The sequence below is a fragment of the Geotrypetes seraphini genome, chromosome 4 (genome assembly GCF_902459505.1).
Source record: "Geotrypetes seraphini chromosome 4, aGeoSer1.1, whole genome shotgun sequence".
Taxonomy (NCBI): Eukaryota; Metazoa; Chordata; class Amphibia; order Gymnophiona; family Dermophiidae; genus Geotrypetes; species Geotrypetes seraphini.
Window position 1 is genome coordinate 5,817,955 of NC_047087.1, and position 26,078 is coordinate 5,844,032.

Here is a 26,078-nt window from a genome sequence, read left to right on the forward strand (position 1 = left end):
TTCTGAGAAACTGTTCCATGACTCTTCTATGGGAGACTGTTTCCATAAAAAAGTATTTCCTTAGATTACTCCTGAGCCTATCACCTCTTAACTTCATCCTATGGTATCTTCCACAAAGAGGCAAATCTTAACCAACAGCCCTTCAGCAATATCGCTTATAAAAATGTTAAAAAAAAACAGCTCAAGAACCGAACCTTGAGGCACACCACTGGTAACATCCCTTTTCTCAGGGTGATCTCCATTGGCCACTACCCTCTGTCATCTTCAACTCAACCAGTTCCTGACCCAGCCTGTCACTTTGGGGCCCATATCAAGGGCATTCAGGTTATTTATTAGATGTCTGTGTGAAACACTGTCAAAGGCTTTGCTAAAATCTAAATATACCACATATAGCACACTCCCTCTATCCAATTCTCTGGTCACCCAGTCAAAGAAATTGATCAGATTTGTCTGACAAGATATACCTCTGGTGAATCCATGTTGCCTCTGGTCCTCTAATCCACAGGATTACATAAACTTCACCATTCTCTGTTTTAAAAGCATTTCCATTAATTTCCTTACCACAGAAGTCAGACTTAATAATAAATAGTAATAAATTAATTTTTATATACCGCCATACCCGAAAGTTCTAGGCGGTTCACCGGCCTGTAATTCCTTACTTCCACTTTTGTGGAGAGGGACCAAATCTGCCCTTCTCCAGTCCTCCGGTTCCACTCCCGACTCTAGAGACTAATTCAAAAGGTCAGTCAGCGGAGCCACCAGAACTTCCCTAAGTTCCTTCAGCACCTTCAGATGTACACTATTCAGCCCCATCGCTTTGCCTACCTTTAATTTAGGTAGCTCCTCATGAACACAACCTGCTGAAAAAACCCTCTGCCACTCCCTTCTGCAGTCTTGCTCCTGACATATCAGCCGTAAACACAGGACAGAAATATTTGTTAAGCAAGTCAGCCTTTTATCAGTTGGATTGGCCACCTTGAGAACGGGCTACTGGGCTTGATGGACCATTGCTCTGACCCAGTAAGGCTATTCTTATGTTCTTATGTACATATTTCTCCCCTTCACCTTTGAGTCTCACAATGCCACATTTGCTTTCTTCCTATACCTGATATCTAAAAAATGTCTTGTCTCCCTGTTTTTCTTCCATTTGCATCTTTGATTTCCTAACTACACGACCAGCCTCTCTCAACTTTCCAGATATTTTTGCCTGTCTTCCTCTTTCTGCAAGAAGCAAAAAAGCAATTTTTTTAGGTACATCAGAAGCAGAAAACCTGAGAGAATCTGTGGAACTGTTGGATGATCAAGGAGTGAAAGGATAAAGCTATAGCGGAAAGACTGAATTCATTTTTTGCTTTGGAAGAAAATGTAAGAGATCTACCTGAACCAGAAATGGTTTTCAAGGGTGATGATGCCGAGGAACTGAAAGAAATCTCGGTGAATTTGGAAGATGTACTAAGCCAAATCAAAAAGTTAAAAAGTGATAAATCACCAGGACTGGATGGTATACATCCCAGGATATTAAAAGAACTCAAAAATGAAATTGTTGACCTGATGTTAGTGATCTGCAACCTGTTGCTAAAATCGTCTTTAGTACCTGAAGATTGGAGGGTGGACAATTTTATGCCGATTTTTAAAAAGGGCTCCAAGGGAGATCTGGGAAATTACAAACCAGTAAACCTCACTTCGGTGCCGTGCAAAATGGTAGAAATGATTATAAAAAATAAAATTGTGGAACACGTAGATGTCAGCATAGCTGTTGCTAGCAATCAGCATTTTCAGTTGGCATAACTAATGTCAGCAAAGGCTTATGGGAAATTATATCAATCTGACTCTGGCATGTGAATGCAGATAGACCCTGAGTGCAGGCAGACGGTTTCATACAACCCTAAAAGACGGTTTCAAATAGCCCTGATTAAATCATGATTAGCTAAAATGTGTTAATGTCTAATTAAGAGGGTGCTTAGGACAATGGGTCCAGGTACACAGATAACTAAAGTTAATCAGAAACTATTGTCAGAGACATACTGGAAATCACATATGACTGCTGCCTATTCTTATTCTGTCTAGCACAAGTTTACTAAGGAGAGTGAGGTTTAACTTCTATTGAAGCTCAATAGTTTTCTATATTCAGAATAAGATTCCAAACTATAAAAGCCTCCTCTCTGCAACACACATACATCTTTTTCTCTCTCTCTCTCTCTTTTCCTCTGAACTCTGTAAGACAGGGAAACTGCTTTGCTCTCTCATTAATTGTAATGCTTATAAATATTGCTTTTCTGTAAGCCTATTTCTATAATATATTCTTTATGCAATCACCTCTGGCTGTGTTTCTTATTTGATTCTATCCTGGTAAGTCTTCTGTAGGGAACTGAACCTAGGACCTGGCGTTTGTAAGGGCGCCTCTCACGTAACCCCTACAACCTAACATTGTGGGAGCACTTCAAACCTTACAGTAGACAAACATGATTTAATGAGACGGAGTCAGCATGGGTTCAGTCGAGGGAGATCTTGCCTCACAAATTTGCTTGACTTCTTTGAAGGTGTGAATAAACATGTGGATAAAGGTGAGCCCGGTTGATATAGTTTATCTAGATTTTCAGAAAGCTTTTGATAAAGTTCCTCACAAGAGGCTCCTAAGAAAATTAAAGTGTCATGGGATAGGTGCAAAGTTCAATTGTGGATTAGGAATTGGTTATTGGATAGAAAACAGAGGGTAGGGTTAAATGGTCATTTTTCTCAATGGAGGAGAGTAAACAGTGGAGTGCCACAGGGGTCTGTACTGGGACCAGTGTTATTTAACTTATTTATAAATGATCTGGAAATTGGAACGACAAGTGAGGTGATTAAATTTGCAGATGACACTAAACTATTCAAAGTTGTTAAAATGCATGCGGATTGTGAAAAATTGCAAGCGGACCTTTGGAAATTGAAAGACAGGGCGTCCAAATGGCTGATGAAATTTAATGTGGACAAATGCAAATTGATGCACATTGGGAAAATAACCTGAATCACAGTTACCGGATGCTAGGGTCCACCTTGGGGATTAGCGGCCAAGAAAAGGATCTGGGTGTCATTGTAGACAATACGATGAAATCTTCCGCCCAAAGTGTGGCAGTGGCCAAAAAAGCAAATAGGATGCTAGGAATTATTAAAAAAAGGAATGGTTAACAAGACTAAGAACGTTATATTGCCCCTGTATCGCTCCATGATGCGACCTCACCTGGAGTATTGTGTTCAATTCTGGTCTCCTTATCTCAATAAAGATATAGTGGCATTAGAAAAGGTTCAAAGAAGAGCAACCAAGATGGTAAAAGGGATGGAACTCCTCTCATATTAGAAGAGACTAAAACGGTTACGGCTCTTCAGATTGGAAAAGAGACGGCTGAGGGGAGATATGATTGAAGTCTACAAAATCAGGAGTGGAGTAGAAAGGGTACAAGTATATTGATTTTCCACTCCGTCAAAAATTACAAAGACTAGGGGACACTTGAAGTTACAGGGAAATACTTTTAAAACCAATTGGAGGAAATTTTTTTAGTCAGAGAATAGTTAAAGTTCTGGAACGCGTTGCCAGAGGATGTGGTAAGAGCAGATAGCGTAGCTGGTTTTAAGAAAGGTTTGGACAAGTTCCTGGAGGAAAAGTCCATAGTCCGTTATTGAAAAAGACATGGGGGAAGCCATGGATATTGCTACACCTTGGGTTTTGGCAGGTACTAGTGACCTGGATTGGTCACCGTGAGAACAGGCTACTGGACTTGAGGGACCATTGGTCTGACCCAGTAAGGCTATTCTTATGTTCTTATCTTTTATAGCTTATGAAAGCTAACCTCTTATTTCTTACCATCTCATCTACTACTTTTGAGAACCAAAGAAGCCTACTTTTACATTACATTAGTGAATTTTATTCCGCCATTACCTTGCGGTTCAAGGTGGATTTCCTCTTACTTTTCCTTACTTGCCTCACGAAAAGGTCTGCCGCCCTTATAATAACTTCTTAAGCCCGGCTGGCTTACTCCTCTCGGCGCCGGAACAGAGACTTTGTTCGTACTTGGTCTCCTTATTTGGACAGTTTGTCTCCGAGAAGTCGCAGTCAAATTTTGAACAGACTGCAATTGTATCCTAGCCCACCTGTCTGACCTTGGTTTCCTTTGTTCTGGGGACTTTGGGGGGGGGAGAGGGTTGGGGGGTTGGATCTCCTTGTGACCCAGGAGGACATCAGAGTCCAGTCCTCTTGGGGGGGTGACCCTCTGTTTGTATAGAGTTGGAAATGTACCAATTCTTCTTTGTCACATGTGAGTGTTGATTGTTATTATTTTTGCCAATAAAAATAGATTTCAAATAAAAAAATAATAACTTCTTTCAGTTTTACCCACTGCATTTCTACTCCTTCCAGACATTCCCATCCAGACAACAATTTCTTGATGTAATCCCCCATCTGAACAAAGTTAGTTTTTTAAAAGTCTAGAACCTTTATTTTTGGATGATCCCGTCTCAATATTAAACTGTACCATGCAGTGATCCCCCACTGTAACATCAGAAACACATAGGAACATAGAAACATGATGGCAGATAAAGGACAAATGGCCCATCCAGTCGGCCCATGTGACTATCCCAGGCTTTTTTGAAATCAGACACAGTCTCTGTCTCCACCACCTTCCTTACATTACGCCAGAGCCTATCACCTCTTTACTTCATCCTATGCCCTTTCAAATCATGTTGGTCGGCAGAGGCAATTCTTATGTTCTTATACCTTACAGGACATTAAGCGAACAGGGTATGGATGTTTAGGTTAGGTAGGGAACACTTACAGGTCATGGACCTGGGGGGGTCGCAGCGGAAGTGGACTGACGGGCACGATGGACTCCTGGTCTGACCTGGCAGAGGCAATTCTTATGTCCCAGGTTCTGCTACAAATGTGTACTGGTAACTTGCTTGTCAGGGTCTCTTGCCCAGATCCACCATCTCTCCTTTTCTCAACTACCCTGTCATCCAGCATCTCTCCCTCCACTAGACCACTACTTCTCACGGTAGGCCTGGCGGAGGCCTGCATACAGGTTTGGGAGGCGGTTCAGCACTGACCCGATATAAACAGAGACCGCCATTTTGGTGCATTTTTTGGCCCAAAAATCTCGATTTATATTTGAGTATATACCTTAAGTTTGTATACCGCATCATCTCCATAAAGATAGAGCTCGGCACGGATTACAGGTAAATTCAATAAATGAGGGAAGGACACAATAAGAAATTAGAGGTTATGAAGAGGATAGCTAGCTTTAAATTTTCAATAGATAGCTTTACGTTTTGGAGAAAAGCCAGGTTTTCAGATGCTTTCGGAATAATTGGAATGAGGTTCTGCAGCGAGGCAGGGAGGTTGTTCCAAAGCTCAGTGAATTTGAAGAAAAGGGATTTCCCTAATTTACCTGCATACATGATGCCTTTTAATGAGAAAGAGAGAGAGAGAAAACAGAGAGGAAGAGAGAGAGAGAGGAAAAAAAGAGAGACAAAGAGAGAGAGGAAGAGAAACTAAACTAAACGAAACGAAACCTTAAGTTTGCATACTGCATCATCTCCATAAAGATAGAGCTCGGCACGGATTACAGGTAAATTCAATAAATGAGGGAAGGACACAATAAGAAATTAGAGGTTATGAAGAGGATAGCTAGCTTTAAATTTTCAATAGATAGCTTTACGTTTTGGAGAAAAGCCAGGTTTTCAGATGCTTTTGGAATAATTGGAATGAGCCTAGGTTCAGCAGCGGGGCAGGGAGGTTATTCCAAATCTCAGAGAATTTGAAGAAAAGGGATTTCCCTAATTTACCTGCATACATGATGCCTTTTAGGGGAAAGAAAGTTTGAGTTTGTGGGCGGATCTGGTAGTGTCAGGTCTCGAAGAATTCCAGGATAGTGGAATTAGGAGAGGAAGAATGCCATATAGGATCTTGAATGTTAGGCAGGTACATTTAAAGTGAATCCTAGAAATCACTGGAAGCCAGTGAAGTTTTGACAGAAGCGGGGAAATATGATCGAATTTGCTCTTTGCAAAGATCAACCTAACCGCGGTGTTCTGGATCCACTGAAGTCTTTTTTAACTACCCTCCTATCCAGTATCTCTATCCCCCCCACCATCTCTTGTGTCCAACTTCTCTTCCTTTCTGTTCCTTCCCTCCCTAAATCCCATTGTCCACCATCTCTCTCCCTCTCCTGTTTTTAGATCCTTATTTCTTCTATCTTCATCTAACTATAGACCTATAGCCTCAATCCCACTATACATCAAACTAATGGAAGGCCTAGTAGCTAAAGCCCTAAACGTATACCTAGATCACCATAACTTACTCCACCTCACGCAATCCGGCTTCAGAACCAATTACAGCAAGGAGACCCTACTAGGAACACTCATGGACATCGCGAGACAACACCTCTGCACTGGAAAAAAAATGATGATCATACAACTAGACCTCTCTGCAGCCTTTGATCTAGTACAGTGTTTTTCAACCGCTGTTCCGCGGCACACTAGTGTGCCGCGAGATGTTGCCTGGTGTGCCGCAGGGCCGCCGGGCCCGGAGCTGACAGGGGGCCCGAGGCAGGGGCGCCAGTAGCTCGCCAAGGCAAAGTGAGTCGATCACCCAGGACTCACTTTGTCTTGGCGATCTAATCTATCGGACCTATCAGTCTTCCTCTCCCCGACGTCAATTCTGCAGTCGGAAAGGAAGTTCGGGCCAGCCAATCGCTGCCTGGCTGGGCGGAACTTCCTCTCCGATTGTAGAATTGACGTCAGGGAGAGCATGCGTCGGCGTCGGCTTTGGGGCCTGTTATCCATTGGTGGGTCCTGTTCCCCGATGGCAGCGGCAGTGGCTTGGGGAACGGCAGGGAGAAAGAAAGAAAGGGGGCAGGCAGGGAACCAGAAGGAAAGAAGAGAAACAGAAAAAAAGAAAGAAAGGTCAGGGAGAGAGGAAGAAAAAGTTGGGGGAGGGAATGAGGTGTGGAGGAGAGAAAGCATACAAGCTGATAGAAGGGAAGAAAGATTGGATGCACAGTCAGAAGAAGAAAGTGCAACCAGAAATCACCAGACAAGGTAGGAAAAATGATTTTATTTTAAATTTAGCAAAGTGGAGGCAGTATTACCACAGTTTTCAAAGGAATTTGCCCAAATAACTTAATAGTTAACTGGGTAAATTCCCAGAGATGAAAACTTCCCTTCACTTACTATGCACAGTTCTGAATTTATATCTGCTGTCTATATTTTACAATATGGTCACCTTTTACTAAACCGCAATAGTGGTTTTTAGCGCAGCTGCGCTGGGCATTCAGCGCAGCTCCCTGCGCTAAAAACTGCTATTGTGGTTTAATAAAAAGGATGGAGGGTATATTTGTCTATTTTTGTATGCTATAAAAACCAAATACAGAGAGAGACTGAGAGCTGTTGACGAAGAGCTACGTGTGTGTCTTTCTTCGATTCCAGCCAGAATATCAGCTTTGTGTTCAGCCAAACAGGCCCAGGTTTCGCACTGAATAAAGTATTTTATAATTTTTATTTCGTAATAAAGTAATTATAAAATACTTTCTTTGTGTTTATTTGATTCCTATTCAAGAGAATTACTTTATATATAGTCAATATAGGCAGAGAGTTAAATTTTTTAACATTTTCTAATGGTGGTGTGCCTCGTGATTTTTTTCATGAAACAAGTGTGCCTTTGCCCAAAAAAGGTTGAAAAACACTGATCTAGTAGACCACGACATCCTCTTACAAACTCTAGATGCAATAGGAATTACAGGAAAAGTTCTAACATGGTTTAAAGGATTCCTACAATCCAGAACTTATAGAGTAAAAACAAACAAAGAAAAATCGGATCCCTGGTCCAAACCATGTGGAGTGCCACAAGGATCTCCCCTATCTCCCACACTCTTCAATGGAGAGAAGATGCCCAGAGTAGCAGCAGGGTAGTGAATTGCATTTGCTACCGCCGCTTTTGCCTGGCAAGGGAAGAGAAATACTTACGGCAGGGAAGGATAGAGCCTTGCTGGCACCGATCTGCACCAGAGAAGCGTTCAGGATTTCCCTCTGCCACCGGAGTCCTTGCTTTGATGTAACTTCCGGTTTTGCAAAACCGGAAGTTACATCAGAAGCAAGGACTCCGGTGGTAGAGAGAAATCTCGAACGGTTCTCTAGCAAGGGGGCCAACGAATCAGTAAGTCCGATTTTCTTAAAAAACAAACCGATTCGAATCGATTCACCCAAAGTGAATCAGAGAATCGATTCGAATCGGGCAGCACTACTCCAAAGTTGGACCAAGTAAGTACATCTCTCCCATTTTACACACCCAAAAAGAGTCATGTCCTTTGATCAAACCTCTCTCCATCCTAAATATATCCAACAGGCAGTGTCATTTTTTTTGTGTGTTTCTCATATACTCGTATTCTGCCGTATTCTCCTCTCATCATACATATGATTAGTGTGCTCACTGCTCACCCATTAGCTGTTCTTGCAGTTTTTTCCTTTCAGGGTTCTCACCCTCACTGTCGCTGTCACTTCTGCAAAAACAAAACACAAGACTTCATAGCAGGCATTCCACACTGAAGAAGGAGAGAGAGATCTCTCGTGGATCCTAAGGCTCAAAGAGAAAAAGAAAAACAACTTCTACAGGCCTTAGTTTGCCCTAAACCTGCTACAGATCCCCCCATAGTCTGGGGCAAAATCATATAGAATACAGAAGCCCTGGCAGGTTCCAGCATTTGAGAAGAGAGGTGCTCCCTGCAAATGAAAGATTAGGTTCTTACCTTTGCTGATCTTTTTTCTTGTAAATCCACACTCTATTCCTGGACTAGTGGGTTTTTCTCTTATGGTCGCCAGACAGCTTCTAGGGAGCTCATTATACAGAGTCTAGAGCCCCTCCCCTCTTACCTCTGGACTGCCCTCCAGAAATCCAGTTTGTGACAAAGCAACCAGAAACAGCTGTAGAGCACAAAGGCAAAAGAGAGGGGTACGGAGATACTCCCTGACCAACAGGTCTAATCTGCTCATATCATGAAATCAGAACAGTTTCTGAACAATTGAAACAAGTCATTAAAACATCAGGAACCCGAATAAAAAAAATAACAGTGCTATAAGGAGACACAGCCTGCACTGATGGAAGGGGGTGCTGGGACTAGGGACCCCCAAGACAAAGTGCTAAATACATACGGATGGAACTCCTGGAAAGGCTGGTCAATAATTCAGGAATCCAGCTTACCAGGACTTGTAAAGGCAGACAACTGGAAAATCAGCAGTTTCCAGGGCAAGTTCCAGGAATAGAGTGTGGATTTACAAGAAAGAAGATTAGCAAAGGTAAGAACCTAATCTTTCGTTCTTGTACAATCCCACTCTATTCCTGGACTAGTGGGACGTAACAGAGCAGTCTGGGACTGATGAACCTGCTGCCAAAACAGAGGGACCAAAAGCAAAATTCTGCTTGGCCGCCACATGATGGACAAGGCAATCGCAGGGGAGGCTGAAGCCTCAGCGCATCACTCAGAAAATGGACAACATCCGGATGAGAGGCTATGGGTCTCAGAGGTTTGGGGCCTAGACAGGAAAGACTGGCAAGCTGTACCCTGAGAGAAACCAGGCCGTACTGGAGGAACTGCAGAATCCAGGGAACCGACAGAACATACGGATCCTCAAGTTTCCATATGCACCACACCTGATAACATTTCCAAGCTTTTGCACATGCCGCCAACATGGACTTTTTGCTACGGAAAAGGGTGGCAGTCATGGCCGAGGAATGGCCCCTGCGAACTAAAGCCAAGCGCTCGATATTCAGGCCGTAAGACCAAAGCAGTCCGGATCCTGAAGTGCAATTGGGCACTGCATGAGGAGACAAGGATGACAAGGTAGTTAGAGTCCCTGGTTGAGTTAGAGCCGCACCAGGTCAGCGTACCATTGGCACCTTGGCCAAATGGGTACGACAAGAATCACTCGAGCCCTGTGGGTTGTTATTCTTCTCAACAGCCAGTCTATCATGGGCCATGGACGGAAGACATACAGAAGACCCTCACTCGGCCAGGATTGAACCAGAGCATCGAGGCCCTTGCTGCCAGCTGAAAAACCGGTCCACTTTCTTGATGGCTGCCAATACCATGAGGTTGAATTTGGGAGGTCCCCAGTGTTCCACAATGCAGTCGAATACCCTGCAAGACAGAGACCACTCTCCGGAATCCAAAATCTGATGACTGAGGTAATCTGCCTGGGCATTGTCCACTTCAGCAAAGTATCACACGGTGTCTCTCCACCCACCGGAAAAGAAGCTGGGCCTCCACACTCGCAGAGGTGCTTTGATGCCCCTGGCGATTGATGTAGGCCACCGCCATGGTATTGTATGACGAGATGCGAATGGCTTGATGCCAGAGACAAGCCTTGAAATGGAGAAGAGTCAGTTGACTTGCGAAAACTCAGAGTAGCCAATCAGCCAGCAGCCTCGAATGCAGCAGGAAGATCGCTCCTGCTCCGTGCACCGGCTGGCTACCAGGAATCTGAAAGGTACGTGGGGGAGGTGGGAGGGAGGTGTGGTTGTCAGTTTCGGCAGGCATAGGAGACAGAAGGGATTCCTCCTGTCCCACCGCTGAGGAGTCAGGGGGTGTGTGGAGGAGGTGGGGGGTTTTGGATTTGGCCAAAATGGGAGACGGGAAGGGGGGGATCGCTCCACTAGACCACTACTTCTCACGGTAGGCCTGGCGGAGGCCTGCATACAGGTTTGGGAGGCGGTTCAGCGCTGACCCGAATATAAACAGAGACCGCCATTTTGGTCCATTTTTTGGCCCAAAAATCTCGATTTATATTTGAGTATATACAGTATCTGCCAAGTCGCGCTCTAGGATGGGCTCTATGGCCACAATGTCCAGCAGCCTGCGGACAGTGGATTTTAGATGGGCCACCTTTTCTGGCCTCTCTGTGAGGGAATACAGAAAATAATCTGACAGAGGACAATGAAACTCGAGCTTGTAGCCATCCTGAAGAACCTCCAGGACCCAACAGTCCAAGGTGAGGGCAGGCCTTCCTCCTGAAAGGCAGAGGAGCAGCAAAAGGCCTGGCATCAAAATTGTTTCTTAGACGTCACGCAAGATGGCTTCCTATTGACGGCTGGTGCCAAGAACTCTGCATTGTAGATTGGGAAGATCACTGCCCAGAGGAGCCACCAAAGTACTGATGGGAACATCTGAAGGGACAAAAGCTTGGGCACACCAACCCCCTGGAGGGTCAGGCCTGTTATCTGATTTGATCATCCAGACACTTGCCAAACTGAAGTTGCCCCTTATAAGGTAACCAGCTTAAGATGGCCTTCGAAGATAAATCACTGCTGGATGTATCACTGCCGGATACACAACATCCTCTGCGCTGAAACTGAATAAGCCAACAGTTTGACAAAGAATACTCCACCCCCGAGATAAGAAAGGCAAGATCCCGGATCACAATAGCATCTTGATCATGGTGGAGCTTAGAAAGACATACCCTGGCCACAAATGTAGAGGCCGTCGCTGCCTTCAGCCCAGCAGCTGCCGAATCAAAGACACATAAGAACATAAGAAGCGCCATCTCCGGAACAGACCCTAGGTCCATCAAGTCCAGCGATCCGCACACGCGGAGGCCCCGCCAGGTGTACCCTGGTATAGTTTTGGTCCCCATATCGCTCCAAGCTTTTCGTAAAGAGAAGTGTATCTAGCCTACCCCTACCCATGTCACTTCATGCCACTCATAAGGAGATGTACATCTAACTTACCCTTAAATCCTAGAATGGTGGATTCCGCAATTACCTCTTCTGGGAGAGCATTCCAGGTGTCCACCATTCGTTGTGTGAAGCAGAACTTCCTGATATTTATCTTGAACTTGTCCCCCCTTAGCTTCAGCCCATGTCCTCTTGTCTGTGCCACATTGGACATTGTAAATAACGTTTTTTTCGGCTCTATCTTGTCGATTCCTTTCAGTATTTTGAATGTCTCGATCATATCCCCTCGTAGTCTCCTTTTCTCAAGGGAGAACCCCAGTCTCTTAAGTCTTTCCTCGTAATCCAGGTTCTCCATACCTTTCACCAGCTTTGTTGCTCGTCTCTGCACCCTCTCTAGCAGTATGATATCCTTCTTTAGGTATGGAGACCAATGCTGGACGCAGTATTCCAAGTGTGGTCTGACCATCGCTCTATAAAGCGGCATTATGACTTTCTCCGATCTACTCGTGATTCCCTTCTTTATCATGCCTAGCATTCTATTCGCGTTCTTTGCTGCCGCCGCACATTGCACCGACGGCTTCAGTGTCCTATCGATTAATACTCCCAGGTCCTTTTCCTGTTCAGATTTTCCCAGAGTTGCACCTGACATACTATACTTGTGTTCTTTATTTTTTCTGCCTAAGTGCATCACTTTGCATTTTTCTACATTAAACTTCATCTGCCATTTATCTGCCCAATTCTCCAATCGGCTCAAGTCACTCTGGAGTTCTTCACTGTCCTTATGCGATTTGATGGCCCGGCATAGCTTTGTGTCATCTGCAAACTTGATGATCTCACTGGATGTTCCATCCTCTAGGTCATTGATGAAGATATTAAATAAGATGGGCCCAAGTACCGAGTCCTGGGGCACACCGCTAGTCACATTTTCCCAGTCCGAGAACTTCCCATTTATGCCCACTCTCTGCCTTCTGTTCTCCAGCCATTTGCCTATCCATCTTAGTATATCTCCTTCTATTCCATGGCCCTGCAGTTTCCTGAGGAGTCTTACATGTGGAACTTTGTCGAACGCTTTCTGAAAATCCAAGTATATAATATCCACCGGTTCTCCATTATCAATTTGCCTGTTCACTGTCTCAAAAAATTGAAGTAGGTTCGTCAAGCATGACTTCCCGTTCCTGAATCCATGTTGGCTGGCTTTCATCAGGTCGTGTGTGTCTAGGTGCCAGGTTATGCTATCCTTGATCAGCGCCTCAACCATCTTCCCAGGGACCGACGTGAGACTCACAGGTCTATAGTTGCCCGGTACTCCTCTTGATCCTTTTTTGAATATCGGCGTGACGTTTGCTATCTTCCAGTCGTCTGGTATCTGCCCTGTTTTGATTGACAGATTGGAAAGTTTTTGGAATAGTTCTCCGATTTCCACTTTTAGCTCTTTCAAGACTCTCGGATGAATTCCATCCAGTCCAGGGGATTTGTCGCTTTTGAGTTTGTCGATCTGGCGGTATATCTGGTCCAAGTCCACGTCTACTGTGGTAAGGCTGTCCTCTGTTACTCCTTTGAATACTTTCACTGCTTCTGGAATTGTTGCAGTGTCTTCCTTTGTAAAGACAGACGCAAAGAATGAATTTAGTCTGTCTGCGATTTGTTTGTCTTCCTTGATGTACCCTTTCCTTCCCTGGTCGTCCAGCGGTCCCACCGCCTCATTTGCGGGTTTTCTCCCTTTCACGTACTTGAAGAAGGGCTTAAAGTTTTTGGCCTCCTGCGCTATTTTCTCCTCATAGTCCTTTTTGGCATCCCTCACCGCCCTGTGACACTTCTTCTGATCACCCTTGTGTTTGTTCCAAGTTTCGACTGTTTTTGTGCGTTTCCATGCTTTGAAGGAGTCCTTCTTTTCTTTTATGGCTTCCTTCACCTCTTTAGTAAGCCACGCCGGCTCTCTTTTGCCTTTGGTTTTCTTTGCTTTGGATATCCTCGGAATGTAGAGGCTTTGTGCTTCCGTGATAGTATTTTTCAGAAGGGACCATGCCTGTTCTACCGTTTTGACTTTGCCCATTTTTTTCTTGATCCGTTTTTTCACCATGGCTCTCATGCTATCATATCTTCCCCTTTTGAAGTTTAAAGTTGTGGTTGAGGTTTTGGTACTTTTCCCCTTCCCGACATCGAGTCTGAAGTTGATCATGTTGTGATCGCTTGTCCCCAGCGGGACCGTGACTTCTACTTCCTTTGCTGGCCCCGTAATGCTGTTTAGGACCAAGTCCAAGGTGAAGTTTCCTCTTGTCAGCTCTCCCACCAATTGTTCCAGAAAGCAGTCCCCTAGCACTTCCAGGAACATTGCCTCCTTGCCACAATTTGAAATTCCCAGGTTCTAGTCTATTCCAGGAAAATTGAAATCCCCCAAGATTATGACATTACCTGTCTTACATTCGTGTTTAATTTCCTCTATCATTTCCACGTCTGTTTCTTCCATTTGTCCTGGCGGTCGATAGTAAAGGCCAATCTTTGTGTCAGCTCCGTTGTGTCTGGGAATCTTTATCCAGAGGGATTCCAGCTTCTCTTTCTCTTCTGTCATAGTCTCTCTCACAGATTCTATTTCTTCACGAACATATAGTGCAACACCTCCACCTTTCTGCTCATCTCTATCTTTTCTGTACAGTTTGTATCCCTGAAGTACTGTATCCCATTTGTTTTCGTCATTCCACCAGGTTTCTGTTATGCCAATGATTTCCAGTTCTTCGTTCTTTGCTATTGCTTCTAATTCTCCCATTTTGTTTCTCAAACTTCTAGCGTTCGTATATATACATTTGAGTTCCCTTTGTGTTGCCTTCTTAGACTCCTTAAGCTTAGCAGTCTCCCCTGGTTCCTTCACGGTATCCTTCCTTGCTCCTGTATTGTCTCTCTTAAATGCTTTGTGGTCGTTCCCTCCTGTGTCTGAGTAGTTGTCCATAGTTCCTTCTATGGGACATCCTGTTGCCCGGACCATCGACTGGTGGTCGACTGTCGGCTTTCCCCTGACCTTTAGTTTAAAGCCTTCTCGATGGCCTTCTTGAAGTTGCCTGCCAATACTCTTGCTTCTTCCTCGTTGAGGTGCAGTCCGTCCTTCCTGTAGTACTTGCTTCTTTTCCAGAACGTTGTCGAGTGGCGCACGAAGTCAAAGCCTTCCTCTTCGCACCATCGTCTCATCCAGGCGTTGATCGCTTGCAGTTCCCCTTGCCTCCTTCCATCCGCTCTTGGTACCGGGAGGATCTCGGAGAAGGCCACCTTCACCTCCCTGATCTTCAGTATTCTTCCGAGTGAGCGGAGCTGACCCTTCATTTCTTCCCTGTCATACTTCCGTCCGCTCACATCGTTGGTTCCCACGTGGATAAGCACAGCAGTGTCCTCTCCCCCTGCGCTGACTATGATCCTGTTGGCCACATCCTTCACTCTTGCTCCTGGCAGGCAGGTGACGATTCTATCCTCTCTCCCTCCTGCGGTGTAGCTGTCCACATGCCGTACGATGGAGTCTCCCACGATGATCCCCATCTTCTTTATTCGGTGGTTCCTTGGGGGTCGTAAGTCTACATCCATGGTATAGGGCCGATCTTCTTCTTCCTGCGATACTCCTGAAGTCATTTTCTGCTCTTCGGGTGGAGGGGTGTCTTCCTGCAGCCTCCCTCTTACTCCTGGTGTGTGATCGCCCCTTGTCTCTGCTTCCTTTTCTCCAGAATTTGCAGGGATGTCTTCTCTTCTCTCATCCAGGCCTTCTTCCAGAGTTGTTTGGGTACTGTTCTCCACATGCTGCTGGTGTGCTTCCTCGATGTATCTTTCTAGTTCCTTGACCTCTTCGTTTGGACTGAACTGGACTAGAAGCTTCTCCTGTTCACGTATTTCCTCTTCAAAGGTGAGGAGTTCTTTTAGATTCAGCACTGTCTCCTCTAGTAGCCGGACTTGCCGGACACGCTTAAGGATAAAATCCACTCTGCCGTCCTGAACATCTTTCAGCACCACCACCCCATCACTGGGGAGAGATGTGCATTTAGTAACCTATGCCACCAAGGAATCAGCTTTCGGTAATGCAAAATGCTAGATAAAGGCATCTGGCATCGGATAAAACTGAGCCATGGCTCTGGCACAAATCAAGGGGCTCTCAGGCACCTTTCAAATGTCTGTAAGCATCTTGACTATGTCTGGATGATCAGGAAAAGAGGCCGCCTGCAGTCTCTCATTACTCATAAGAGAGCATTCAGTGGTGACAGACAGAGCAACCTCCAGCTTCAACTCCTGGAGGGACTTAGAAATCAAATCAACCAGATGAGTGGGTTTAAAAAATCTCCACTCTGTGGGATCCTCACCAAGATTCTGATCTTAGAGATCCGTTAGAGCTGCAACATCCCCCACAGTGGTAGTGCCAGCCTGTGTAAGTAAAGGCATAGTCAGGGTGCCCTGGTCAACCACAGCAACTGCTGGCACACTAGCTTTATCCACCATGGGAGAGCCGGGCACAATCCCTGCACCCCAGGAAGGAGGGACCCCCCCAGCAGGCGAGAATGCCTGCAGAGGGGCAGCTGGCATAAGTTTCTTTGCTAAATAAGCCTGATATATCATGTTAATAAATCCAGGAGGGAAACCCATCATCTGTGGCAGGAGCCACTTTCTGCGGACCCTTCTTAGCATGCTTGGAGGATTATGAGGTTTGGCTGATGAAGTGCAGGAATGACAATTGCACCGTCCTCAGGGCCCACAGTCGACTTTTTTGGGTTTCCCCAGCCATATTCAGAAGCAGGACTCACTCCCTTCAGAGGTTGAGGGTACTTGGACTGCTGAAATTTCACTCCCCTAAGAACATAAGATTTGCCGCTGATGGGTCAGACCAGTGGTCCATCGTGCCCAGCAGTCTGCTCACGCGACGGCCCTTAGGTCAAAGACCAGAGCCCTATTTGAGTCTAGCCTTACCTACGTATGTTCTGTTCCAGCAGGAACTTATCCAACCGTTTCTTGAATCCCTGAAGGGTGCTTTCCCTTATAACAGCCGCTGAAAGAGCATTCCAGATTTCTACCATTCTCTGGGTGAAGAAGAACTTCCTTACGTTTGTACAAAATCTATTCCCTTTTAACTTTAGCGAGTGCCTTCTGGTTCTCTTCACCTCGGAGAGGGTGAACAATCTCTCTTTCTCTACTAAGTCGTTTCCCTTCAATATCTTGAATGTTTTGATCATGTCTAATCTAATCTAATCTAAACCTTAAGTTTATATACCGCATCATCTCCATGAGAATGGAGCTCGACACGGTTTACAAGAACTTAAAATAGTGGGTAGAGAAGAAGAAAAAGGATTACATGAACTTATGTGTAGAAGGGGGAAGAGAAAGGGGGGGAAGGATAGAGCTACAATTTGCTGAAAATCCAGGTTTTCAGTTGTTTGCGGAATAACTGAAGGGAGCTCAGGTTCCGCAGCGGGGTGGTGAGGTCGATCCAAAGACCTGTGATTTTGAAGAGAAGGGATTTTCCCAGTTTGCCTGAATAGTGGATGCCGCGTGGAGAGGGGAAGGCTAGTTTAAGCCTTTGGGCAGTTCTGGAGGAGTCGGGACTGGAGGAGTTGAAAGACAGTGGGATAAGAGGAGGCAGGATTCCGTGAATGATCTTGAAAGCCAGGCAGGAACATTTGAAATGGATTCTGAAGATTATTGGGAGCAAATTAAGTTTGGCAAGGAGTGGGGAGGCATGGTCAGACTTGCGTTTTGAGAAGATCAGTTTGGCTGCAGTATTCTGGATTAGCTGGAGTCTTAGAATACTTTTTTTGATAGATTTAAGTAGATGGCGTTGCAGTAATCTACCGTATTTTCGCGGATATAACGCGCACCATTGTAAAACGCGCACAGGGGTATAGCGCGCAGAAATCACGATGATATGTACAAAAACTTTTCTATACCGCGCTCAGGCATATAACGCGCATGCTGCCCGACTCTCCTTTCGCCCGCCCTGACTTTCCGTGCGCTGTCCCGACTCTCCGTTCACCCCCCCTGACTTCCGTGCACTGTCCTCCCTTGAAGTCCTGTCCCCCCTTGAAGGTCTGTCCCCATCCTGAAAGCCTGATGCCCCCCCCCCGACGTCCGATACATCCCCCCCCCGGCAGGACCACTCGCACCCTCACCCCGAAGGACCGCCGACTCCCCAACAATATCGGGCCAGGAGGGAGCCCAAACCCTCCTGGCCACGGCGACCCCCTAACCCCACCCCGCACTACATTACGGGCAGGAGGGATCCCAGGCCCTCCTGCCCTCGACGCAAACCCCCTCCCCCCAACGACCGCCCCCCCCCCCCCAGCACCTCCGCCCGTCCCCCAGCCGACCCGCGACCCCCCTGGCCGACCCCCACGACACCCCCACCCGCCTTCCCCGTACCTTTGTGTAGTTGGGCCAGAAGGGAGCCCAAACCCTCCTGGCCACGGCGACCCCCTAACCCCACCCCGCACTACATTACGGGCAGGAGGGATCCCAGGCCCTCCTGCCCTCGACGCAAACCCCCCTCCCCCCCAGCCGACCCGCGACCCCCCTGGCCGACCCCCACGACCCCCCCACCCCCCTTCCCCGTACCTTTGAAAGTTGGCCGGACAGACGGGAGCCAAACCCGCCTGTCCGGCAGGCAGCCAACGAAGGAATGAGGCCGGATTGGCCCATCCGTCCTAAAGCTCCGCCTACTGGTGGGGCCTAAGGCGCGTGGGCCAATCAGAATAGGCCCTGGAGCCTTAGGTCCCACCTGGGGGCGCGGCCTGAGGCACATGGGCCAAACCCGACCATGTGTCTCAGGCCGCGCCCCCAGGTGGGACCTAAGGCTCCAGGGCCTATTCTGATTGGCCCACGCGCCTTAGGCCCCACCAGTAGGCGGAGCTTTAGGACGGATGGGCCAATCCGGCCTCATTCCTTCGTTGGCTGCCTGCCGGACAGGCGGGTTTGGCTCCCGTCTGTCCGGCCAACTTTCACAGGTACGGGGAAGGGGGGTGGGGGGGTCGTGGGGGTCGGCCAGGGGGGTCGCGGGGCGGGTGGGGGGGAGGGGGGTTTGCGTCGAGGGCAGGAGGGCCTGGGATCCCTCCTGCCCGTAATGTAGTGCGGGGTGGGGTTAGGGGGTCGCCGTGGCCAGGAGGGTTTGGGCTCCCTTCTGGCCCAACTACACAAAGGTACGGGGAAGGCGGGTGGGGGTGTCGTGGGGGTCGGCCAGGGGGGTCGCGGGTCGGTTGGGGGACGGGCGGAGGTTCTTGGGGGGGGGCGGTCGTTGGAGGGAGGGTGTTTGCGTCGAGGGCAGGAGGGCCTGGGATCCCTCCTGCCCGTAATGTAGTGCGGGGTGGGGTTAGGGGGTCGCCGTGGCTAGGAGGGTTTGGGCTCCCTCCTGGCCCGATATTGTTGGGGAGTCGGCGGTCCTTCGGGGTGAGGGTGCGAGTGGTCCTGCCGGGGGGGGGGATGTATGGGACGTCGGGGAGTCGGCCGGGCAAGAGGGCTTGGGCTCCCTCTTGCTCCGATCGTGGATGCGGGTGCGGGTGGGAGCGCGTGCGAGCGGTCGTTCGGGGTGGGGGTGCGAGCGGTCCTGCTGGGGGGGTGAATCGGGCGTCGGGCGGGGTGGGAACTATGTTAAAAAACTTTTGTATACCGCGCTCAGGCATATAACGCGCGAGGGGTATGCGCGGTACGTAAAATCACGTATAACGCGCGCGTTATATCCGCGAAAATACGGTAGTTTGGAGAGGATGATGGATTGGACAAGGATGGCAAAGTGTTGTTGGCTGAAGTAGGATCTAGCTTTCCTCAGCATGTGAAGGCTGAAAAAGCATGATTTTGCCAAGGAGTTAAGGTGGTCATTGAAGGAGAGAGAGGAATCGATAGTGATACCAAGGACCTTGCATGAGAACTCGAGCTGTAGTGTATCGCCTGTGGGTAGTGTGAAAAGTGTGGGCAGGTGTTCGAATTTTGGGCCGAGCCAGAGTAGTTTTGTTTTAGATTCGTTTAGTTTCATCTGTACCGAGAGGGACCAGGCACGGAGTCTCATTATGCAAGCTGTCCCCTCTCAGTCTTCTCATTTCAAGGGAGAAGAGGCCCAGTTTCTCTAGCATCTTATTGTATGGCAACTCCTCCAGTCCCTTAACTATTTTTGTCACTCTTTTCTGGGCCCTTTCAAGTAGTACTATGTCCTTTTTCATGTACGGCGACCAGTGTTGGATGCAGTTTTCCAGGTGAAGGCATACCATGGCCCAGTACAACGACATGATAACCTTTTCAGATCTAATTGTGATCCCCTTCTTAATCATTCCTAGCATTCTGTTTGCCCTTTTTGCCACCACCGCACATTGCTTGGACAATTTCAGTGACTTGTCTACAAGTACTCCCAAGTCTCTTTCCTGGGGGCTCTCGCCGAGTACAGCACCGGACATCCTGTATTTGTGCAGATGATTTTTGTTACCAACATGCATCACCTTGAACTTATCCACATTCCATTATCTCATTTTCTATTACGTGGCCCATACCTCGAGTGTGTTTATGTCTCGTTGTAGGTCTTCACAATCCTTCTGTGTCCTCACTACTCTGAATAACTTTGCATTGTCTGCAAATTTAATCACCTCACTTGTTGTGCCAATTTCTAGGTTGTTTATAAATATGTTGAAGAGCACAGGCCCGAGCACCAAACCCTGCGGCATCCCACTCATGATGCTTTTCCAGTCCGAGTATTGTCCATTTATCCCCACTCTCTGTTTCCTATCCACCAACCAGTTTTTAATCCACGTGACTATCACCCTTGATTCCATGGCTCGCAATTTTTCGAAGTAGACGTTCATGCAGGACCTTGTCGAACGCCTTCTGAAAATCTAGATATATGATGTCGACTGGGTCACCCTTGTCTATCTGCCTATTTACTTCCTCGAAGAAGTGCAGTAAGTTTGTCAAGCAAGATCTTCCTTTGCTGAAGCTGTGCTGGCTGGTTCTCATCAATTTGTGTCCGTCAAGGTGATCGATGATGTGGTCCTTTGTCAGCGCCTCTACCATCTTTCCTGGTGCTGAAGTCAGACTCACTGGTATGTAGTTTCCCAGATCCCCCTTCGAACCTTTCTTGAAGATTGGTGCGTTTGCAACTTTCCAGTCTTCTGGAATCTTTCCTGATTTGATCGACAGATTGGCTATTAGTTGAAGCAGTTCAGCTATAACCCCTTTCAGTTCCTTGATTACCCTCGGGTGGATGCCGTCTGGTCCCAGGGATTTATCGTTTTTAAGCCTATCGATCTGTCTGTATACCCCTTCTAGATTGACCATTGACTTGTCAGTTTCCCATCTTCACTTCATGTGTATATCCTGTTGGTTTCTGGTATATTGGATATATCCTCTTTGGTAAATACAGACGCAAAAAATGTGTTCAGTTTGTCAGCGATGACTTTGTCCTCCTTTAGTTCTCCCTTTATTCCATGGTCATCTAACGGCCCCACTGCTTCCTTCGCGAGTCATTTCCCCTTAATATATCGAAAGAACGGCTTAAAATTTTTTGACTCCTTGGCTATTTTTTCTTCGTAGCCCCTTTTAGCTCCTCTTATCGCCTTATGGCACTTACTTTGATGTTGTTTGTGCTTTTTCCAGTTCTCGTCCGTTTTTGTCCTTTTCCATTCCTTAAACAAAGTCTTCTTGTCTCTGATCGCTTTCTTCACTGCTACAGTAAGCCATGCAGCACACCAGATAGCCATCTACATTACATTACATTAGGGATTTCTATTCCACCATTACCTTGCAGTTCAAAGCGGATTACAAATGAATTATCAAGGATGTATTACAAAAAGATCTTACCAAAAAGATATCTGGTCCTTTTCAAAGATAGTAAGAAATGAGTATGGCTAGTTGTTTTGGGTAGGTTGCTTTAGTGAGAGGAGGTATTTGAAACTTGCAGTGTTATTTCTTTTTCAGGGATTTCTTGAAGAATATAGTCTATTTCTTTTCTAAAAGTTTTGTAGTCTAGGGATGCCATCAGTAGATTGGGGATATGGTTGTCTAGTTTGGCTGCTTGAGTGGCTAGGAGGTCATCATATAGTTTTTTCTGTTTGACCTCCTTAATTGGGGGGGATTATGAGAATGGGGTGTGAGTTTTCCTATGTCTGGTTGAGGTGTTGTGGATAAGGCGTTCAGGTAGTTTGGGCTGTCTCCATATAAAGTCTTAATTAAATAGTAGACAGTAGAATTTAAATTGCTGGAATTGTAAGCTAATACGATTTGAGATATGTTTCTATAATGTGCCATCAGTAGATTGGGGATATGGTTGTCTAGTTTGGCTGCTTGAGTGGCTAGGAGGTCATCATATAGTTTTTTTCTGTTTGACCTCCTTAATTGGGGGGGATTATGAGAATGGGGTGTGAGTTTTCCTATGTCTGGTTGAGGTGTTGTGGATAAGGTGTTCAGGTAGTTTGGGCTGTCTCCATATAAAGTCTTAATTAAATAGTAGACAGTAGAATTTAAATTGCTGGAATTGTAAGCCAATACGATTTGAGATATGTTTCTATAATGTGATCATGTTTGGTTTTTTTATTTATTTATAAGATTTTCAATTTTAAATACAAGCGTTGCTTTTGCACGATGCTACAGATCCAGAAATTATATTCAATAAAACTTATAAAGGAAACATTAACTATCTCTTATTTAGTCCACAAAATTGAGGATCAAGAAAAGAAATAAACTTCCAAGGAGAAATAACAAAATTAATTAAGGTCACGGCATTATTCCCGAATTACAGCCAGCTGGTAGGTCATACATCGCTAGACATGGTTACCAACCTTTCTTTTGATCCAATAAATTCTAAAAGTTGTTTAGGCTCAAAGAAAAGAAAATTCTTAACTTGATAAGATACATAACACTTTGCAGGAAATTTAGAGTTAACAGCATGGTAGATCTATGGGTGACAACCTCAAGGGAGTTTTCCAGGAATGAAGACAAGTTCATGTCCACTGCTTTATCCACTGGAATTTCTGTAGATGTGGATTCCCCTTGTGGCATCTTTATATTCAAATAATAAGCTCTAACAATTGGAGGTAAATTTTCTGGTGGAATGGCTAAAGTTTCACGAAAATATTTTCTAGCCATCTCAACTGATGATATAATAGGGCACTTTGGAAAGTTCAAAAATCTTAAGTTATTTTTCCTCAGTTGATTTTCAAAATTCTCCATCTTACGGGAAACATAAGATCTCTCTTTAACCAATTCCATTTGTACCTTTTTTACTTCATTCAAATTATTTTCTTGTTCCTCCAACTTTTCACTCATGTTAGTAAGAAGAACCCCCTGTAGTTCCACCTTGGAAAAGACAGTTCCATAGTCTGTTTTAATAGTAGATAAACTCAATTTAAGATTGGAATCCATGACTGATATGGCCTGTCACAGTGCCTCCATATCTATTTTATCTGGTTTCTTCATCTCCCCAAAGCTGATATGTTCCCTCCCGAAGCACCTCTCACCTCTTCCTCTAAAGTGCAGGGAGATTTCTGATGGTTCCCATCTCCTCCTTCTTCCGAAGGGCTTAGTAGGGATGTCCCTCCTATGCTGGGGTCGAGCTCTCCTTCTCGGGGCCGCCAGACTCCAGACATTCCCTGCACTGGAGCACTTCCGGGTTGGGGAGGAACTAGCCTCTGCTCGGGGCTCAACGAAGCCCGACTCTTTGCGCTGAGGTCCCCTGAAGATTCCGGGCTTCCCCCCAAAGTAGTTCGGGTCACCTCACCCGAACGAGCAAAGATGCTCGTTAATGTCGTCTCGATCAGCCATTGAGGGGACTCGACCACTGGAGGGGCAAAGTGGGGAACTCCCTTTCTCTTCCCCATATCGCTACCGAGAAGGAAACTCGCAACGCGCCTCCAGGTGAGACGAGCAGCACTGCGTGCTCAGGTGTCTGTTCCCGACGCCATCTTAAATCCCTTCACTCGGTCATGTTTCTTCAATGAGTAGATAATAATAATAATAACTTTATTTTTATATACCACCATACCACAATGAGTCTCAGTGCTATGTTTTGGATTGTTTGTAGTTGTTTTGTTATTGTTGCAGGCAGGGGGAGATAGAGGATATTACAGTAGTCTAGTAGGCCTAGTATTAGGGACTGTACTAGAGAGTTGCGCGGGGACAAAAATCCCACCCGTCCCCACCAAAGTCCCACCCGTCCCCGCGAGGAATCCCACCCGTCCCCGCGAGGAGGGAGGAATCCCTCCGTCCCCACCCGTCCCCGCGAGGAATCCCCTCCGTCCCCACCCGTCCCCGCGAGGAATCCCCTCCGTCCCCGCCCGTCCCTATAAACTTCAGAAATAGTTATTTCATTTAATTATGCTACTGAATTAAAGGCTCTGGTAGAAACCCATTTACAAATAAGCAAAAAGACTTTATTAATTTGAAAATATTAATTGGGAAGAATACATACTTTGTAAACGGGTTTCTACCAGAGCCTCTAATGTTTATAAATTTTTATCAACACAACTAATATACTACTTTATCCTGAAGCAAAAAAAAAAAAAAAAAGAAATAGAATTCTTTTCCTACCTTTGTTGCCTGGTTTCTGCTTTCCTCATGTTTTCATTCAATTCCTTCCATCCACTGTCTCTCTTCCTTCTGCATCTTCCATTTGCTCTGTTACTGTGCCTCTCCCTTTCTTCCCCCTTCCAAATTGGTCTGGCACCCATCTTCTTCTCTCCGCTCCCCCCATAGTCTGGCATCTGTCTTCTTCCCTGCCAGCGTCTTCTCCCTACTCTCTCTTCCTCATTTCCTTTCAGTGTCCTTCTCCCCCCCATCTTCCCCATGTCCTTTCAGCGTCCTTCTCCCTCTCTGTCTTCCCCATGGCCTTTCAGCGTCCTTCTCCACCCCTTTGTCTTCCCCATGTGCTTTCAGCATCCTTCTCCCCCCTCTGTCTTCCACAAGTGCTTTCAGAGTCCTTCCCCCCCCGCCCTTCCCATGGCCTTTCAGCATCCTTCTCCACCCCTTTGTATTCCCCCATGTGCTTTCAGCGTCCTTCTCCCTCCTCTGTCTTCAAGTGCTTTCAGAGTCCTTCCCCCCCCTCCTGTCTTCACCATGGCCTTTCAGCGTCCTTCTCCCCCCTCCTTCTCTACCGCCCCGGGTGCAGCACAGCCGGCCAGGTCCCCTTACTTTTGTGGCACTTCCCCGACCGACCGACAACAGCCCCGGTCCGACAAACCTCCCTGCCCTTAACCGCGAATCTAAATTACCTTCTTACAGCTGCTGTAAGAAGGTAATTTAGATTCGCGGCTACAGGGCAGGGAGGATTGTCGGACCCGGGCTGTTATCGGTCGGTCGGGGAAGTGCCACAAAAGTAAGGGGACCTGGCCGGCTGTGCTGCAACCGGGGCGGGGCGCCCCCCTCCCTTGGTAGCCACTCGAACCGCGAGGCTACTCTCCTTCTCCTTACCTGCCCTGCCTGCAGCACAGAGCCGAACGGAAGTCTTCCCGATGTCAGCGCTGACGTCGGAGGGAGGGAGGGCTTTGTTTAAGCTTTGTTTAAGCCCTCCCTCCCCTCCGACGTCAGCGCAGACGTCGGGAAGACTTCCGTTCGGCTCTGTGCTGCAAGCAGAGAAGGTAGGGAGAAGAAGAGCCGCGCAACTGAGTACATCCAGCCCCGCAGGAGCCCCGCGACCCTCCGAGGCGTCCCCATGGGATCCCCGCGACCCTAGGGGGGCGTCCCCACGGGATCCCCGCGACCCTAGGGGCATCCCCACGGGATCCCCGTGACCCGAAGGGGGAACCCGCGGGATGCCCACGGGTCCCGCGGGATTCCCGTCTTCCCCGTTCCCGTGCAGCTCTCTAGACTGTACTATGAGCTGGATTTGTGTTTTCTCAAAGAATTTCCTAACTTGTCTTAAGTTTCTCATGACTGAGAATGATTTTTGTATTGTTTTATTGATTTGCGGCTGCATGGTGCAGCATCTGATGATTGTTATTCCTAGTAATTTTAGAGTAGGCTGTATGGGGTAGTTGATTTCAATGTTGGTTATGGTTGGTATCTTGTTGTTTTCGAGGAGGATTAATTTAGTTTTGTCTGGGTTCAATTTCAGTTTGTGATCTTTCATCCAAGTTGCTACTGATTTTAGTGTTTGGTGTATTGTGTCTGTCATGGAGAGTTTTGGTTGATCGAAAGGTACGAGAATGGTGATGTCATCTGCATAGCTGTAGGAGGTTATGCCTTGTTAGTAGGTGGGAGCTGAGGGAGGTCGTATAGAGGTTGAAGAGTGTGGGAGATAGAGGGGATCCTTGGGGGAATGCCGCAGGGGTTTGACCAAGGTTCAGATTTTTCTTTGTGCAAATAAGGCATGAATCCGAAGTATCCTGCCTTGGGGACTCCATCTGAGTAGTTTTCTTGCAAAAACAAAGCTCATAAAGGTAAAAAATAACTTTAAATT

General features: G+C 46.7%; 1 protein-coding gene across 2 annotated transcripts in view; it reads right to left on the bottom strand.

Moving 5' to 3' along the window:
* VPS4A (vacuolar protein sorting 4 homolog A) overlaps positions 1–26,078 on the bottom strand; it is a 65,972-nt gene that overhangs the window by 11,793 nt on the left and 28,101 nt on the right. For both annotated transcript variants that reach the window (XM_033942021.1, XM_033942020.1), the window contains exon 4: positions 8,467–8,528. In XM_033942021.1, coding sequence (XP_033797912.1) covers positions 8,467–8,528 — 62 coding nt within the window. The remainder of the gene's footprint in view (positions 1–8,466; positions 8,529–26,078) is intronic.